Raw genomic sequence first — 18220 nt, forward strand, 5'->3', positions numbered from 1 at the left:
AGGCGGGCTCCGTTCCTCAGGCCCCCACTGTGTGCAGGGCCTGGAACTGTGGATGGCTGAGACACAGTCCTCATTCCCAGTGAGCATTCAGCTCAGACAGAATGGAATGGAACCACACAAACTTTGTTCCCAGAATCTTTCCCAACTCCCCTCATCAGGTTGCTCCAGCTTTCAAGGAAAGAGGAAATGCTGCCCATTGGATTTGGATTTGTGTTTGGGGAACTGGGTTTAAGCATTTAGCCATGTAACTCTGGTCCTAGAAACAATGCTGAAGGAACAGTTAAAGGCCGGACCCTCTGTTGCACACACGGCTACATGTCACTGTGCTTTGACTAAACTGATCACAGCTCATGCCCACATGTCTGGCATATAACATTCTCTTTCTCAACACCTGAATTATCCCCAACCTGGCACATAGATGCCCCGTCTCATTCTGTACAGCAGGAGACGGCAGAGCACAGTGGTTAAGAGCCTGCAGCCGGGTTCGAACCCCAGCTCTGCCACTGAGTGGCTGTGACGCTCTTAAGTCTGCTTCCTCCTGTGAGGTAGAGTTGAAAACATACTCATGTCGTAAGGTCCTGAAGACCCAGCATCTCATGCATGAAAGGACTCAGTGCGGTGCCCGGCACATGGTCCACTCCTTTCCGCCGCTGCTCCTCATTCAGGGAGGCAATCATTCGCTTTTCCCTCATCTCATGACTCGTCTCTTGAGGGCTGAACACAGCCCCTGGAGAGTTGAGCACGAGGACCACGTCCTCCCTCTACCTCTCTCTTGTAGCCCCTGCCCCCTACACACTCCCCATGCCCACCTCCAGCACCCCCCCACCCACGCCCAACCATCCTTGCTGGTTGGATGATAACATTCCAAACAAAGGAAACCCAGGGAAGACTCAGGTGAAGCCAGCACCTTAGAATGGCACCTTCCTGTCAGTCAGTCTCTGGGGGTATCCTCGCTGAGGCTGGGCTACTTATAATAAGCAAAAAGGAGCAAGCAAGGGAGTTCTTCAGGGACCCGTCATTTAAGACATCTTTAATTACTCAGGGGGAAAAAAAATCTGTCTTGTACAACTTTTGCTGCATTTAAAATCCTCTATTAAAAAAAAAAAAAAAATCCTCTATCTATTCATCCTCACACCTCACAGAGGGGACAGGGGAGCTGTCCTGAGACTGCCAGAAAATGAAGACAATCACAGGCAACAGAACAGGCCAAACTTCCATCCAGGCGGAGAAAGGCAGAAGCCTTTTCTTTTCCAGGAACAGAGCCCTTTCAGAAGATCCACCGGCAAGAAAGGTGACCTGCAGCAGCAACGGGGAAAGACTGCCCCTTCATGGCAGCGTCCGGAACTGGATGGAACACACTGACATTTAGTTGTATCTTCCACAAGCTCTTAACCTTTACACTGCGTCAATAAAAAGCCCCATTAACATTTAAAAGGCATGTTTCTGGGTGTCCACTTGGAAGAAGAGTTAGAAAACACTCCAAGAAATGGAGTATGCATCTCGTCTCTCCCCGATCTCCAAGAGCGTACTTCCTTCCACAGTGAAAAAGTAATACCTGTGAAATGGCCAACAGCCCAACAGCCGCTGGACTGGAAATGCAGCAGCTCTTCGGGAGGCCCCCTGGAGCCCGGGAATCCTCAAGCTGACTGTCCTCACTGGTCGTGGCGCCCAACAAGACCTCCTGCCTTACTCCTCTTTCCCTTTTGGGTCCTTCCAGACTCAGCCTAAACATCGTGCCGGGGAAGCTTCCCTAAGCTCTCAGGTGGGACCTGACCTCTGCTCTGTGCCCCTTTGGCCACTTGAGCCTCCTCCACCAGGAAGCCTTTGGCTCTCCGCCCTGCCCTGTCCCCTGACAGGCTTGTCTTCCAGCCAACAGTGGATGGGTCGTGCTTTCTGAGAGCGGGTGCCACGTGTCCACATCCTCGCCTATCCACGCATGCATTCATCATCTGTTCCTTCTGAAGTGCCCACTCCACAGGGAGCGCCAGGGACACGACAAGGAACAAAATGGGGTTGTCCTCATCCAGCTCCTGAAGTTTACACTCCTGTCTGCTCTGCTCGTCTCATAGCCCCGATGCCTGTCACAGGTGGGGCTCAATAAGCATTGGATGGCTGGATGTCGCTGCTTCCAACCTAACTCAATTACTTCCCATAAGAATGAAATTAATGCTGTTCAAATGCTGAGAATTCCTGTGGATCCCTTATGCAAACTGGCAGCCTTCAAGCTTCACACAGCCTACGTATGCATTTTGTTTCACCAGAAGTTACAAACTGAATTTGTTGCTAACATTTAAAACTTGGAAGAGTTCACAGAAAACTTAGTTTTTCCGGCTTCTCTAGAGACGTGAACGCGTGATCCCGTAGCACAGTGCAGGGCGCCTCTCGGACTCCTTCAGACAAGGCAGGGCTCTTCACACCGTCACCCCCCACAACCAAGGCAGGGCTCTTCACGCCATCATCCCCCACCACCTCTCCCGTTTTCCTATCATTGAGGCCAAAAGCCAGGTGCCGCGTGTCATCTCGGCTTCACTCAGGACCCACATGTCCCTCCAGGCAGCTCGATCGTGATCCCAGCATTAGGCCAGGGTCCTCCAAGGAATGCACCCAAGATGAGCTACAACACAAACAAGTGGGCCATTTTATTGACTTTTTTACCGAACACACCCTCTTAGGAGTGCACACAGGCTGTGAGGTTTCCAGCAGGGACCTCAGATGCACAGGGATGTTAAGGGGAGGGTCAGTCCAACAGGAGCTTGATTTGGGAGTCAAGACACCCATTTACTGGAATTCTTTTTGCAAATGAAGCTGGAAGACTCAGGATAACATTCGCACACCACCAGCACAGCTTAAACACTTCTTTGACAAAAATAAAAATAATAAATTATCTTTGACTCAGAAAATCAATTGTGCTCTGCAGAATGACAGGAGGGTTCCTTCACGATGTCACATCGGGGCCAGGGAGGAGAGGCTGATGGGTGGCTGCGCCTGCGGAGCTGATGACAAGAGTCACGCACGTCCTCCACACCAGGGGCCTGTCCCGAGGGAGATCCCTCACGTCCGCCTTGTCTTCTGTTTCTTGGCTTGTCTCTTTGCGTCTTCCGGGCCGCTGTTGTCAGAGGCCGTCTGGCCAAGGGCTCGGACTCCCTGCAGGCGGCTTGTCAGCTGCAGCAGCAAGGGGATGAGCTGGGAAGAAAGAAGGTACGAGAGAGGGGGGCTCCAGGAGACTTCTGTCCAGCGGGACACCAAAGTCCCCGCCCCTGGCCTGCCCCAGCCCATCCCCGCCGCTCTGTGCTCTCAGCCTAGCCGAGCGCAGAGAGGGTCACCAGAGACCCAGAAGTACTTCAGGGTTAAGGGGTAGGAGGGATACAAGAGACTTCTAGCCTTGAAAGGAGGCCTTGGCATTGGTCTTGGAAAGATCCTCTGGAGAAGGAAATAGCAGCCCACTCCGTAACTCTTGCCTGGGAAAAACTCCATGGACAGAAGAGCCTGGTGGGCTACAGTCCATAGGGTTGCAAGAGTCCGACTGGACCCAGCTATTACACCATTATCATGAAACACGGTCACCTCTGTAACAATGCCCATTCCTCCCCGGCCACGTCCCAGCTGTGAGGGATCCGCCCCCCACTCGCACGCCTGCTGCCCTGAGGGCTCGGGCCCCCTACCTTGTCGTGGTTGTAGCCGGCCAGCAGGACGAGCAGCGTCAGGGGCAGGGCGATGTATGATCCCTGGGCGATGTCCTGCTCGGGCAATTTCCTCTGCGAACACCCAGAGCACCGTCACCCCAGACCAGCTCTCTGCCAGCACCCCATCCACAGCGCAGTCCTGCCCGGCCTCCTCAAGACCCCTAGCACCCACGTGACCCAGACACTCAGTACCCAAAAGAAGTAACTGGAGCGACACAACTAAATCCCAAGTGAATCCTCTGCCGCGCAAACTCCCCTCGCTTGCTCTCTGAAGCTCAGGAATAACCAGGTTCCAAGAACAAGGCGCTCCTCTCCCCCGGACCCTTCACTGTCTACACTGAGGAGACGCAGAGCTGCGGGCGGCAGGGGACCCTGTGGTTGAAATGTATGAGGGCCTCATTTTGCTGAGCCCCGGCCGCACCCAGGGACTCTTTCCTCTAAGGAGGCATCGAGAACCCACTGTTCCAGACTCAGGGACACCGTGAGCACCAAGCAAGTGCCAGTGAGGCGGTGAAGCAGTGCTGGGGACCCGGGGCCGCTCACCCTTCCTTCCAGGGGAGGCCAGGCTGTCAGCTGGGCTAGTGAGAACAGAACACAGTTCCCAGCCTCCCTCGCAGCCAGGTGGGGCCTGGGAGTCAACTCTGGCCACAGAACAGGAAGAGAAGTGACAAGTGCCACACCCAGGCTCTACCCTGGGTGTGCCCTTCCTCCTTGCTGACTGGACAGCCTCCAGCCAACTGTGCCATTCCAGGAAGGGCGATGTGCTGGAGGACAGCAGAGCCACGGAGAGGAGGAGCCCGACACCCAGGAGTTTCCGCACGACCCTTGGAAGGTCAACATAAGACCTTCCCTCCTGCTGAAGCCCTGAAGTGCTGGGTCTCTGTAATAGCAAATGAACCTACATCCCAACTAACTCACTCCACCTCGACAATGGAAACAAATAAAGAACTTTCGGATGATGATAAAACAGGTTAACAAGCCATAGCGCTGTTCTCAAGGTACAGCCCGGGAGCCTCTTTCAGGAGATTTGCACAGTCCAACCTGCTCTCATTATACTGTGAACATACGACATGCCAGTCTCTCTCTCATGCTCCTACAACGGGCAGGGGACGTTCCCAAGGCTGCAGCGCAACAACGTCCTCACTCTGACAGGTAACGGGACGTGTGGCCTGTGGATGCTTGTGTTTTCCACATGTCTCAGGTTTCATTTCTAATATGATAAATATACATATAACCCACACAAACCAAAGGTCTTTGAGATTCGCAATGAATTTTAACAGTGTAAAGAGGTCCCAAGATCAAAGCATCTGCGGACACGCAGGAAGGAGAAGGACCATAGGGCCTCTGACCCGAGACGACAGCCGGAGCGAGACGCTCCCTTAATGAACAGAATAGCGGCAGGATCCCTAACTGTCTGCCCCCACATTTTTTGACTTGTCTTAGATCCCAAACCAGTTTCCATCAAAGTGAATCCTTAAGAGCAAGTTGGAGTCAGTGGGGAGAGGCAGAGCAACTGTGAGGCGAAGCTTTGAGGACCGCAGTCCAGGCTGCAGGCCGGGTCTTCCCGTGTGGCCTTGGGCAGTCTTGTTAAGACTCGGCTGACTCAACTAAAAAATGGCGATGATACGAACAGCACCTACTGTGGGGAATGACGAGGTGTGTGGAGTGGTTAGCCGCACGTGAAACACTGGGTGACGCATGAGGAACGTGGTTGTCGGAACTGACATTCAGCACGGGATGCAGTGAAGCGCCCTGACAACCCTCGTAAGCGTATGGTGCTGAGCCACCCCGCCGGCGGCTGGGACGTGAGAACCTGGCTCTGCCGAGCACCCCCAGGTAAGTCACTCAGTCTTTCTGAGCCACCAGAAGGGTGCAAGAGAGGCACCTCCCCACGAAGGATTGGGATGAGGACCCACCAGGCCTTCCCTCCCCTGGCACGTGGCTCCGCTCCCACAGTCTCAGAAGTGGGGCCACACTCCTGGCGGCAGGGATGAGGCCTGATCGCTTGGGACCCACCAGGCAGCACCTCCATGCTGCCTCGGCTGCCCACGCGCTCCCCGGAGCCGGGAGGTGCCCGGCAGACGTCCAGGCTGCAGCCCTAGTGCCCTCCGCAGAGACACTGCTCCTCCCTGGGGTCGCGTGTGCCTCCACACGGAGACAAACACTTCCCGCCGTGCTCGTCTCTGTCACTTCCTCAGTCTCTGCTGAGGTGAACGAGACAAGTGCTTCCTCCTGGGGCCAGAGGAGGAACCCTCTACTCAGGGTAAGACCGTGGAGGCCAAGACACCGAGCACGAGCTGGAAACCAGCAGAAGGGCCACGTCCAAGTACAGGCTCCCCTACACACGAGCCTCCCGCCTTCTATCTCAGGGACGAGGACTCCACCAGCTTGCCACACGGATGGAGGTCTGAAAAGCGCTCAGTGGCACCTTGGGACCACTGCACACTCCACGCCCGGAAGCCCCCTTCTCCTTACCGTGGGGTTGAAGACCAAGGTGATGTGTTTGTGGTAGCCTGCTGCTGTGAAGGACACCTGCGGCAGGACGAAGTCGTACTGGGACCTGGGCAGCGTGGAGTCCAGAAGGACCACGTAATTCTGGGCACAAGGAGGGAGGGGCAGTTTTTACAAAGGGCAGCTGGGGCAAAGCAAATGAACACTAAGTCCTAATGCGTGACTGTGATGCAAAGGACCTCGTGCTTCCTTTAGGAACCCCCAAATTTACACATCCACGCCTAGGTCACTAACTCACACATGGCGGCCTCAGCGGGCCAGTCCAGCAGGGTCAGCCGCGCAACCCTGCCATCTCTGAACAGACGCTCGGAGCCCACGGCTCGTCTTTCTAAGTGTATCAAACCATGGCTGCTACGTGGTCTTTAGAGCACCTGACTTTACGAAACACACACAGTTCTGATGAATGAATTCTGATGAGGGAGACACACGGTTAAACTGAGGAAGACTGTTTTTCATCCAAAACAAGGCTGTGTTCCAAGGGACGATTCTTGGCTCATTAGCTGGTGAGTTCTAAGAATGCAGCACCCACTGCAGAGGTCCTGGTCACTGTCACGGGCCTGTGTGCTGAGCCCCAGCCAGGGGCCCAGAGCTGTGAGCACGTTAGGCGTATGCTTTCAACCACTTACAAGATCGGGACTATTGCCCCATTTCACAGATGGGGGGAGAGAGGCCCGAAGAAGGGAAGCGTGACGTGCCCAGGGTCACTCAGCTGGTAAGGCACCGAGCAGGCTGCGAGCCCCGGGGAGCCTGTGACCACACTGCAGTGCTGCCGGAAGTGGCTCGATTACTACGGGCACCTGGAGCAGTGCGGGGGAGGCCCCAGACTGTCACAACCTGCTTTGTTATTTCACGGCCACTTCACACTGGGAAAGGCCAGAGGATCATCCCTGTGGCAGGTGGCAGGAAGCCAGGGGAGGAACCACACAGGCTCACCACTCATGCTCTCAGGCTAAGTCCCCAAAAGGAACCAAGCTCTCTCCAAAGTTTGCTGCCACCGGGGCAGCCACAATAGCTGGCTCTGTGCAATTAGAGCTGATGGCAAACATCGCGTCATTAGTAAGTGATGACGGCCTTGGTTACATAGATCACGGTATTTTCTCTATCATGGTCTCCTGTGCAGTCATTAAATATCATGCCTGAGAAAGGACGGGTGATAAAGTCTTCACTGAGAAGCACACATTACGAGAAAAGGTACACAACAGTCCCAGCTTCATGTTACTAAAACGAAGACACACGTGTTGTTATATTTATACACACATGCACATGCGTCAAAAAAGGTCAAAAGGAAACCTACTGACATGTTAACAGCAGTTGCTTCTGAATGACAGTATTATGTCTGATTTCCACCCCTTCCCCGATCTGCTGCCATGATGAATGGGTATTATTTTTATAACAGAAAAGGAGCTAATTCTGGAAAAAAAAAATCCCTAGAGAGCCCCACCTCCTCTGACTCAACTGTGTCAGCAAGGTGGCAGGAGGGGAAAAAGTGGGAAAACTGAGCTCCTTCAGCGGAAAAGGGGAGTCGTTCTAGCAAAGACAGCGCGGAGAGGAGCGGGCTCACCTGGCCGTCCCTGAGCAGGGGCGGGAAGTGGAAGAAGAGGGACTGGCCCAGGGACACCGTCTGGATCGGGTTGTCGAGGTTGTCGCTTTTGTAAAGCTTCACCTGGAGAGCAGAGACAAAGCAGGGTGTGCTTTTAAAACTCCAACGCGATAAACAACACCGCATTTTCAACACCGTGGAATGGCTTATCTCTTAGGGGAGAGGAACTGTGGAAACGCCGATCTTTGAAAGGGCAACCGTCCTCCCCGACGGGCCATTCCTAATGCATCTGAGACACCAGTGATGTGACAGTTGTCAAAATGTTTTAAAATTTAAGATTCTGACAATTTACATTAATGCTCAAAAGAGTAAACACCTGTTAGTGCAGTGGTAACACTAAAGAGAACAGCTTCTAACATATCTGTAACATGCCAGGGGCAGGGCAGGCACTTCACGTACATCATCACCAACCCTGACTCCCAAAGGGGCATCACTGTTGTCTCCATGGAGACCCAGAGAGCCTGGTCACCTGATGTCATCACCGCCAGCCTTGTTCACTCGGCGTGCCCCCCACCGTGTACTGTCACCTTAACCCACAGCTGCTCCTTAAACTCCAAACACGTTCCCATTTGGCACTGGGCTCCTGGCCACTTCCAGGAGCAGTTTAGTGTTCCATTGGTGGCCTTTCTTTCCCTCCAGCCCAGGTTCGCTGCCTGTCCCCACCATCGTCTGACTCTGAGTCCACTGCCTGCCACACGCACCTTGCACAGAATTTAGAAAGTGAGCAGGTGCTTTGCCCAAAACCATCTCTCTGTTTCAGATCCCAGATCACACTGCTCATTCATGAGGCTTCTACTGTGATGCTTCTAAAGACACACAAGGCTGGCAAAAGTGTCATCTGAAACCAGACCACGTTCTTCTCTAGCAGTCATTCCACCAGACACATGCTGGGACTGAAGATTCTTAATCTCAACCTCAACCCTCAGCTAAAGCAAGGGCTAGATAGGCCTGGATATCCTGCTCCCTCTTGTCTCGAAGACAGAAAGAGCAGAGCACGTTAATCATCAACAGCTGGCCTTACCCACAATGTAGGAAGATACTCAGAGGAAGTGATCACGTTTCCACTTAAGTCAAATTGATTTATCTGCCGGAAAACTATGATGTTCACATCATCGATGTCATTATTCCCAACCTGGGAAAAGAGAAAGCAAGCTGGGCCAAGGAAGCTGGAAGAGGGGGGCCTCTGTTCCAGCAGGGGACATCCCTGGAGCTCTATTTCCTAGCGACCTCCCTTTGCATTCAGGAACAAAGCTTGCTGTTCAAGCAGCCTGAATCTAAGGTCCCAAATTGAGAGGAGATGGGTGACATCTTGCCATGGACATGCTTTTTGACAAAGACAGTACTTTTTTCCTTAAGTTTTAATGACTTATCAACATTTTCAAAAGAAACTTCATACTAAAAGAGCCAGATTTCCCAGCGGCTCTTGAAAAAGAGAAGGATGTTCTTGCCTGGCAGGAATTGGCAGGAGTCAAGCCCCAGCTCCTCCACACCCCCTGGGGTGGGCATGTGCCCCCATCAGTTACCTTTTCATCTGTGGGGCCACAGTCCACATGACTGCCTGGGATCCCGATCTGAATCCCCATGGCAGGAAAATATAAAGTAAGATGCAGCCATCACAACCACTTAAAATGCCAAAGGCCATAAAGACATCAAGAAAACTCACTGTCTAGGCCAAAACTCCTGAATGGCCCACCAGCCTCTGGACCCATCGTAATCTTTATCCCTAATGCCACCTAATAAAGCCACCAAAGGCTTCTTGTCTGGCCCCAAAACCTCTGGTCTAGCAAATGAGGCTTATTCCATGGGAAAAAACTTCACTGAAAATGATGCCAGGGACACCTCCTGTAACCTGGAGGGCTGCCTCCTTAGGGATCAGTTAGCCGAGTCATGATCTTACAGATCAAGAGACTCTCCTTGGTGAGAAGAACAAGGTCACCTGAAGATAAGACACGTCAGTGGCCCTGTCACTGATGAAGCCCATGTTCCCTTTATTACCCTCCCTTGATCTAAAATGCTACTTAGGCCTTAAGATCCTCAACTTGTAGAATAATGATCAGAGCTAGCAGGGGAAGTGGGGAAACAACAGCTTGGATTTCTGCTCTGGATGCAAGACAGCGCTGCTGTTCATTAAAAGCCCAAAGACGCTGCTTGTAAAGATGACACTATTCTGAGAGGACCCTTAATTAGGATGTAACGTCCCCTCTACAACAGATGAAAGGCAGCCAGCCAGAGGAACGCTGAAGGATTTTTGATCAGAGATGCAATCATGCACTGATTCTGCTGAAGAATTCCACATCTTACCACGATGACCCGGTGGTGGGGGAGGGCTCGCTCAATGTGGTCATTGCCTTCTGCCTTGAGCTGAACGTGGTACACACAGCCCGGCTGCAAACAAATGTAGGAGTCACTTATCTGGAAAAGGGCTTATCACCTGAGACCTGGTTGGAGCCTGCTCTGCCTGCAGGCCCCCATCCGGTGGACAAGTTTCTGTCCCACCTTGGTTCCCAGGCCTATCACCCTTCTTAAGAGTTCCTTGAAAAAGCACCCTGATGTAGAAACCTTTTTCTGAAGTTTTACAGTTCCTTCAAACTGTATTCAGCTTCTTCTACCCAAGGAAAATTAAATGTGGTTTCTGATTTCAAAACTGCAAACAAGATAAGCTTATTCTTGTTTAATAAATACGATAAAATTATTCCCTTTTGCTGTCCATCCCTCCCCTGCACCTGTATGTATGTACTGAGTGGTGTCTGGAACGCCACTCCCAAGGGGTATTATTTCTGGGAAGTGGGATTTGAGATTTTTCCTTTTTACAACAGATTTCCTCTTTATACATTTTATTCTATTCCTCAAATGTATAGGGACATATGATGTTTACCCAAACAAAACTCACTATTCTAAAAAACTTTTTTTTGTTGACACTGCACACATGAAGGATGTACATTATTTACTCAGATCACTTTTTAGCAGACCACAGTAAAGCACTTTGTTCTAAGCCAGCACATTACGACAGTTTCCAACAGAGGGAAGTAAACTGCCTCGAAGGGCTTCCCTGGTGGCTCAGTGGTAAAGAATCCACCTGCCAGTGCAGGAGACACGGGTTCAATCCCTGGGTCAGGAAGATCCCCCGGAAAAGGAAATGGCAACCTACTCTAGTATTCTTGCCTGGGAAATCCCACAGAAAAAGGAGCCTGGCCGGCTACAGTCCATGGGGTCACAAAAGAGTCGGACATAATTCAACGACTAAACAACAAGCTACAACAAACTGCCTTGAAGAAATAAAGTTGTTTGTTTTGTACATTGCTATGTGGGCTAGAGGCAACTCTGATAGAGAAAGATATACAAGTTCAAAGGAAAACTTCTCAGAAGGCTGCATATCAGATAAAATTCAGCTTTACGAAAGGCTTTAATAGGCTAAATGAACCCACCATTTGTCAACTTCTGAACTTTTTTTTTCTTACACATTTATTAAAAGAAAAGATCTGCATCTTTCCCCAAAGGGTGACAGATCACTTATACTAGCAGGGTTTAAAGAACTTCTAAAATGACCAACTTCTGAGCACCAACTGCACACCAAATCTGAGGACACATGAGCATCTGGAGTCGGGGGCCGAGTCCAAAGACGACTGTGTATATATCCCAAGAGGGGACAACCCGAAGACTGTAGCTGCTCATTGGTACATTAGCGAGGATAACACGGCCCGGTTTCCTAAAACCACGTGTACTGTGAGCTTCTCTGTGTGTGAGCAGAACAGCACCTTAAACAACATTCCCTCTATATTAACCATGAGTCCTTCTGGGGGGGAGTGTAAGGGTGATCCACTTTTTCCCCTTTCAAAATTTTGTCCTTTTCAGTATGTTGCTCTGAACTATCTTATAATGAGCATACGGAACCTTTACAAAGACAGTAAAACTATTATTTTTTTAAAAACCAAGAAAAGTCAAATTTATGATCACCAGTAGACAAATTAATTCACTTTATAGCTCAGTGAGGACTGGCAGCACTGGGCTTGTTCAAAACAGCTATTAGCAACAGCTATTTGCACCTCAGAAAACGGTAGCAAGGCGTGAAAAAAAGGAGACGGCACTGCTGGAGATGGGCACCGCGGGCACTGCCCCCTCGTTCCCACGCCCAGCAGGGCAGGAGCCCACCCCAACCACCCGGCTCCTTGCCCCTGGCCGCTGACTCAGCGGTTCACCTCAGCCTCTGGCAGCAAGATTCAGGCAGCTTCTCACCCAAAATGCCTCACCAAATACACTGCCCAGAAAGATCAACTGCAGAAATGCATTCTCCTGGGGGTCAAAATCCTGAGGAAATCTTCAACCAGGGCTCTCCAGCCGGGTGTTCCCTAGGAGCCTGGCAAACCAAGTCCAAACCTTTGACAGGAACCATCTAAGGCTATTCATGCCTCCAGCATCTGAGGCCTGGCACGTGGAAGGCTCTGGCTGTCACAAGGGGGTGACTCCACACAGCATTGAAAGCGCTAATGAATTAACACCTCTTACAAGGAGGAGGGTGTGAGGGAGCATTAATTGAAACATGAATCTATCAAGGTGGAGAAGGAAACTATATTTGGTTTAGTTAAATTAAACGTGTTAAGTTGGTGAGTTTAGAAACACATGTCTGGCATATATACACTACCATGTGTAAGATGGATCACTAATGCGAAGCTGCTGTATAGCACAGGGGCCGCAGTTCAGGGCTCTGAGATGACCCACAGGGGTAGAATGGGGGTGGGATGGGGGTGGGGTGGGAAAGAGGCTCGAGGGAAGAGGGGATATATGTATGCATAGAGCTGATTCCCGCTGTTGTACAGCAGAAACTAACACGAGATTGTAATGCACCTGTACTCCAATATTAAAAAAAGAAAAATATGTATGGGCCAGTAAGACTCCGGGGGAATCAACACTTGATGCAGAATCTGAATTCTTACAACCGTGAGAGAGAGATGAGCCAGAACACTGTGTCCACCTGTGAAGAAGGCAGACTGAAGGGCACAGACGGCCCCCAGGCCTACCTTCTGCTGTGACTTGGACCGAGGAAAGCTGTACACAATCCCCCAAGCTGGCAGTTCTGGTGAGGAACACCTTGGGAAAAGGAGTAGTCTGACCTGGCTTCTAACCATTTGTGGAGTCAGTGCGCCAGGCACCGCTCCGTGTGTATTAACTCACTTCATACTGACAGCCAACCTGTAGGGCAGCCATGATCCTCATCCTCACTTTCAGTTCAGTTCAGTTCAGTCGCTCAGTCATGTCCGACTCTTTGCGACCCCATGAATCACAGCACGCCAGGCCTCCCCGTCCATCACCATCTCCCGGAGTTCACTCAGACTCACGTCCATCGAGTCGGTGATGCCATCCAGCCATCTCATCCTCTGTCGTCCCCTTCTGCTCCTGCCCCCAATCCCTCCCAGCATCAGAGTCTTTTCCAATGAGTCAGCTCTTCGCATGAGGTGGCCAAAGTATTGGAGTTTCAGCTTTAGCATCATTCCTTCCAAAGGAATCCCAGGGCTATCTCCTTCAGAATGGACTGGTTGGATCTCCTTGCAGTCCAAGGGACTCTCAAGAGTCTTCTCCAACTTTACAGATGATGAAATGGACACAGAAGGCATGGGACACCTGCCTGAACTCACACAGCTAAGAAGTGACAGAAGCAGGATTCAAACCCAGGCAGAAAGGCAACTAAGGACACAGTGCCAAAGCCTGCATCTGCATGAACACATGTGACAGAGACCCGGATCTGAGGACCCGTCACCTCTCCCGGGGTCCTGGCTGCAGCTGGCCTGGGGACGGGGGACACCCATGCGGCCCACCTGTTCTCTCTGGAACCACTGCCACGAGGAAGGGAAGCAGGCCTGGGGGACAGCAAGGAGCACCCTGGGGCCCTGGGAACATGTCCCAGTGGCAGCGTGACAGCACGCTCCGCTTCCAAGGCTACTCCTCCAGCATCCGAGGCCTTTTCCACGGAAAGGGTCGGCGGCCACAAGAGGGCAACGCCACACACACTGAAAGTGCTAATGAGTTAGCATTAGCGGCGGGCAGGGCCTCCCCGAGGACAGAGGAGGTGGAGAAGGGAGCATCGCAGTAAGGCTGGCCAGACCCCAAAGAAAGCCCACCCAGCTAGCCCACGAGAGCAGACATTCTCCAGTCCTCAGCACAGCCCCAGGAGACACGCCCAAGCCTGCCTTCCTGCTTTGGCTTGAACACTCCTCGCTCACCAAGCAACCTCCTGCCCTGACTTCCCAGTATCAGAGTTAGGACGCCTAGACACGAGACATGGTCTTCTTAACTTTGGGAAAGGACAGCATGGCCCCAGTAAAGTGTTAGTTGCTCAGTTGTGTCCAACTCTTTGTGACCCTATGGTTGCACAGCTCCTGTCTGCCCATGGAATTTTCCAGGCACGAATACCAGAGTGGGTAACCAGCCATTCCCTTCTCCAGGGGATCTTCCTGACCCAGGGATCAAACCCCAGTCTCCAGCATTGTGGACAGATTCTTTACTATCTGAGCTACCAGGGAAGCCCCTATTTTTTTTATTTAATTAGTGATCAATATCTAAAAATCAGGAGTTGTCACGTGGAGATATGAATTTCTGACTTCTCTTTTATAAACTCTAATCATCTGGCAACCCTGAGTTATCTTCCCACATGGCTACGAAGAGCTGGAGCTGCATGGCGGTTGCCCCTTCTCATGGGCCAGGACCTGTCTACGATCCACAGTCCACACTGCTCCTGACAGGCACCCAGTCCACTCCAACCTTTCACAGTTGTCTTCGAGCTCTACAGGTATCTGATTTAAGAGGCTGGCCTAAGCTAGACCACCTGTTCTAGGCAAAAGATGTACCAAACACATGGTTTTCTACCTGTATTTTGCCATAAAACTGCAACCCAGTATGTCAGCTACATAAGCATTGAATATGTCAGTTAAGATAGGGATTGGGAAGTTTCAGAGCCCTATGCCCCCTCTCAACCCTCTTGCCCTCATTCCTAGCAATCTTGGGGGCACCACTGAACCCAGGCACCGCTGAACCCAGTATGAAAAAATCCACTAACGAAACACATCCAAAGGCTCACCAGCAATCCACGTAACCTGAACTTCCCTTCCTCATCCGTCACGGTGTCTTCTCCATAAATACTGCAGTCACTCTGGCCCACTGCTTCCACGGCAACACCCTGTTCTGGCTCTCCGTTTAAGGAAGAAACTGTACCATAGCAACTACACAGACGAGAGAAGAAACGGAACACGACATTCTCGGAGCTTTCTGAGGCACACAAAAGATTCCAGGGACAGTGTCCGGCATTTACCAACAATTTACAGTGCAAAATAGCTCAGTGGAGGACTGTACCCCAAATGACCCAGACAACTCCCTGCCAGCTGTGTCGCCTACAAGTTGAGCCTTCCTGCTAGAGGGCTCAGGCCATTCCTATCGTCAATTTCTCTCCTTATATGTTTTAAGGGATGCTCCAGAAAAATCGTAATTTAAAAAGGCTACTTTCTTTCACTCCCCTTTGTTGTATTTTCTGTTAAACTTTATTTTAAATAATGAAGCATCCAATAAAATGAAAACAAATCACTTCCCCTTTCATTCTATTTTTATATTCAATTGAAAATGGTCCGTTTTTCTAAACCTGTTCCTTCTGATTAATCAACCTTGAAGTGCTTCTATAAATGTATATAAGTACATATGTGTGTGCCTATAATTATAAATACTTATGTGAATAAACCATCTCTGGATGCACTCAGAAATGCTGGAACACCTAGGTGGCTGGGAGGCCAGGACAGAAGGGAAACTCCACACTGAATATCTTCTTTTCAACATTTCCAAATTTTGCTCAAGTGAATGCATTTCCTTCCTTCCAAAATCTAACTCATGTTTCAAACGTTTTTTAAAAATAAAAATTTTAGGAACTCAGTAGGTTCTCAGAGGCCAATTTCAAAAGAGGAGCTTTGTGACTGAATCATTCACGGGAGACATTAGGAGAAAAGGCTGGCAGTCAGGAACCTGTGGACTGCGTCTCATGGCTCCTGTCTTCCAAACAGAACCAGCCTGAAGACTGGGATGGGTTCCAAGAGAAAAGAGTGTGTGAGTGATCCCACTGCCCGGCCCGGGGGAGACGAGAAAGGGGGCAGCCCACCTGTAGGCTGTGCGGTAGCCCGTGATGGTGATCTTCAGGTTCTGCCCCTCCTGCACCTCGATCATCTGCGAGGACGGCTCAAACCGGAATTCCTTCATCATGGGCTTGAAGTAGTACTGGCCAGGGCTCTGCCAAGACACAAACACGAGCTGAGCCCCTGCTGCAAGTTGAGGGGTGGAGTTAGAGGGAGCTCAAGTCATGAAGGAAAGAGGCCAGAATGAGGCCCCAAGAGCCCCAAGGCTTCCCAGACACACAGAGACGGTAACTAACTCTACAGTAAATCATTACAGTGACAGCAATTACCTTTCTAACACCAGCTGTCATTACTGCGCACCTAGAGTACCTCTGCAGGGTAGAAATCTGAACTTTATGAATGAAGCAACTGAAGCTCAGAGAGGTCAAGTAACTAGCCTGAGACGACATGGGAAGTAAGTAGTAGAGGGAAGATTCAAAGGTGGGAGTGCTTCACGTCCCAGTCTGGGTCTTTCGGCTACACTTCACTGCCTGTTTGCAACATCTCTGGAATGGTGACTTTATTCCCAGGGTTGACAAGATGACCAACTGACGTGTCCACCAATCAGGGCTTCAGACTACATCCTCAGTGGAAAATGGGTGCTGTCCACCCACCACAGGGAGCGTGCTTTGCAGAAGAAACACAAGCTCACCCCCTGAAGCAGACTTGGCATTATAAACAATGAGATCCTCTGGTGAAACATAGGGACACTTAAGACAGGAGCCGCTGGGGCCAGGGCAATTAATTACATTGTCTCAGTGACAAGTGGGAGACCAGAAAACAAGACGTCTGTGCAGAAGGGAACGTGCATCAGCAGCATTAAGTTCTGCTGGTCCCCAAAGAAATGTGAGGCACTCCACAATGGTTTTCTGTTCTCACGTTGTCAAGCGGTACACAAGTCACGGCCGCCGTGTCCTTGTGCGCTCATGGGGGAGCCGGGCAGGCAATGCAGTAGTGGTTCACCTTACCAGGTTTGAGAAGGTCAGGATACCGTTGTCCTGAGTCAGGAGGTTGGAACGGAACACACCACCGCTGAGCGATAAGAGGACCCCAGGGAGGGGCTGGTCGTCTTCGGCTTTTATCTGGGGGTGAGAAAGGAACCCCAGAGCAAGGTTAACTCATACAAACCGTGAAGGTGTCAAGAGGTAATTCTGCGCGGTTAGTTTTTCTTTTATTGTCATTCACTGGGGCCCGCAGGGGAGGTCAGAAGGTCTCCTCTCCTCCCCCAGGGTAACCAGTATAAACAATTTGCTTTGCAGCCTTCCAGAACTCTCTGTGCCCACACAAAGAGACAACACTATGGCTACTGTTGATGGATTTCATAAGCGACTGGGTCAGAGTGGGGTGAAGGAGGGTCCCCAACCCTCTGGCCAAGTCGCCTTCTCTGGCCTCAGCTGTTTCCCCCACTGCCTTCGTCCACCAGTCCCCACCAATCAGCCTCACTGTTCAGAAAAGCTGCATCTCATTCTAAAGCAAGGGTTGGCAAATCATGGCACACAGGCCAGTCTCTGAGTTTTGCGATGGAAAAGAAGGGACGAAGTGAAAGTCCCCAAGTGTGTGTATCTTTGCACAATTAAGTTTTTCTTTTTCCAAACAGTCAATTCCTAGGAGTAGAAATGACTTCGTGGATGTGTGCACTTGAAATCCAGAAAGAAACCCCTGAACTGAACTCCAGGGTGGCTGTAGCCATTTCCAGCTCCTAAATTACCTATGCATGGGAAAACACACACTTGCCAAAAAAAATGGATAGTGTCTTCATTACTACAACTCTAACCCCAAACCCAGTGTTTCGATGGTAACTTCCTTTGCGTTTGCCCAGTCACTATCGAAGTCATGTGTTTCCCGAGTGATTACGAGTGACCTGGATGACTTCTGCGAATGGCCTTTCATGTCCTTGATTCGCCTTTTCTCTGTTGGCTTGTCTTTTTCTTATTGGTTTTAGGAGACTCTTGTAAACTGGGGTTGTTATTTATGGAACAGATATTTCTCTCCAGTTGGACTATCTTTCCAGTTGTTTTTAAAAGGCATTCTGCAATGCAGAATTTTAATTTATTAGGTGATGGGATGTTTTTCCTCTTTTGGTCTCGATGTCAACAACATTCAGCCTCAAGGGTCTCCGGGCTCACTCTGGCCACCACACAGCATGCTTCTTCCCAAGAAGGAGGGAGGGAAGAGAGAAAGACACCAACTCCACTCTAAGAACATTCTGTGTCCTTTGACAGAGAACAGAGTCAAGGATGAAAGCTTAAAATGCTTCCCAGAAGGTATGCACACAAGCTGAA

The 18220-nt window shown here is 50.7% G+C and overlaps 1 protein-coding gene across 2 annotated transcripts in view; it reads right to left on the reverse strand.

Annotated features, from left to right (window-relative positions):
* Positions 1–2615: 2615 nt before the first annotated feature.
* The window catches only part of LOC128063884 (nodal modulator 1), a 56546-nt gene continuing 40941 nt past the window's right edge, over positions 2616–18220 (reverse strand). For both annotated transcript variants that reach the window (XM_052656724.1, XM_052656715.1), the window contains 9 exons: positions 16907–17020; positions 15926–16053; positions 14864–15005; positions 10096–10179; positions 8816–8926; positions 7756–7857; positions 6159–6278; positions 3663–3755; positions 2616–3183 (listed from right to left, as the gene is read on the reverse strand). In XM_052656724.1, the coding sequence (XP_052512684.1) occupies positions 3052–3183; positions 3663–3755; positions 6159–6278; positions 7756–7857; positions 8816–8926; positions 10096–10179; positions 14864–15005; positions 15926–16053; positions 16907–17020 (1026 nt within the window). In that variant the 3' untranslated portion in view covers positions 2616–3051. The remainder of the gene's footprint in view (positions 3184–3662; positions 3756–6158; positions 6279–7755; positions 7858–8815; positions 8927–10095; positions 10180–14863; positions 15006–15925; positions 16054–16906; positions 17021–18220) is intronic.

Source organism: Budorcas taxicolor, chromosome 2 (genome assembly GCF_023091745.1).
Source record: "Budorcas taxicolor isolate Tak-1 chromosome 2, Takin1.1, whole genome shotgun sequence".
NCBI lineage: Eukaryota > Metazoa > Chordata > Mammalia > Artiodactyla > Bovidae > Budorcas > Budorcas taxicolor.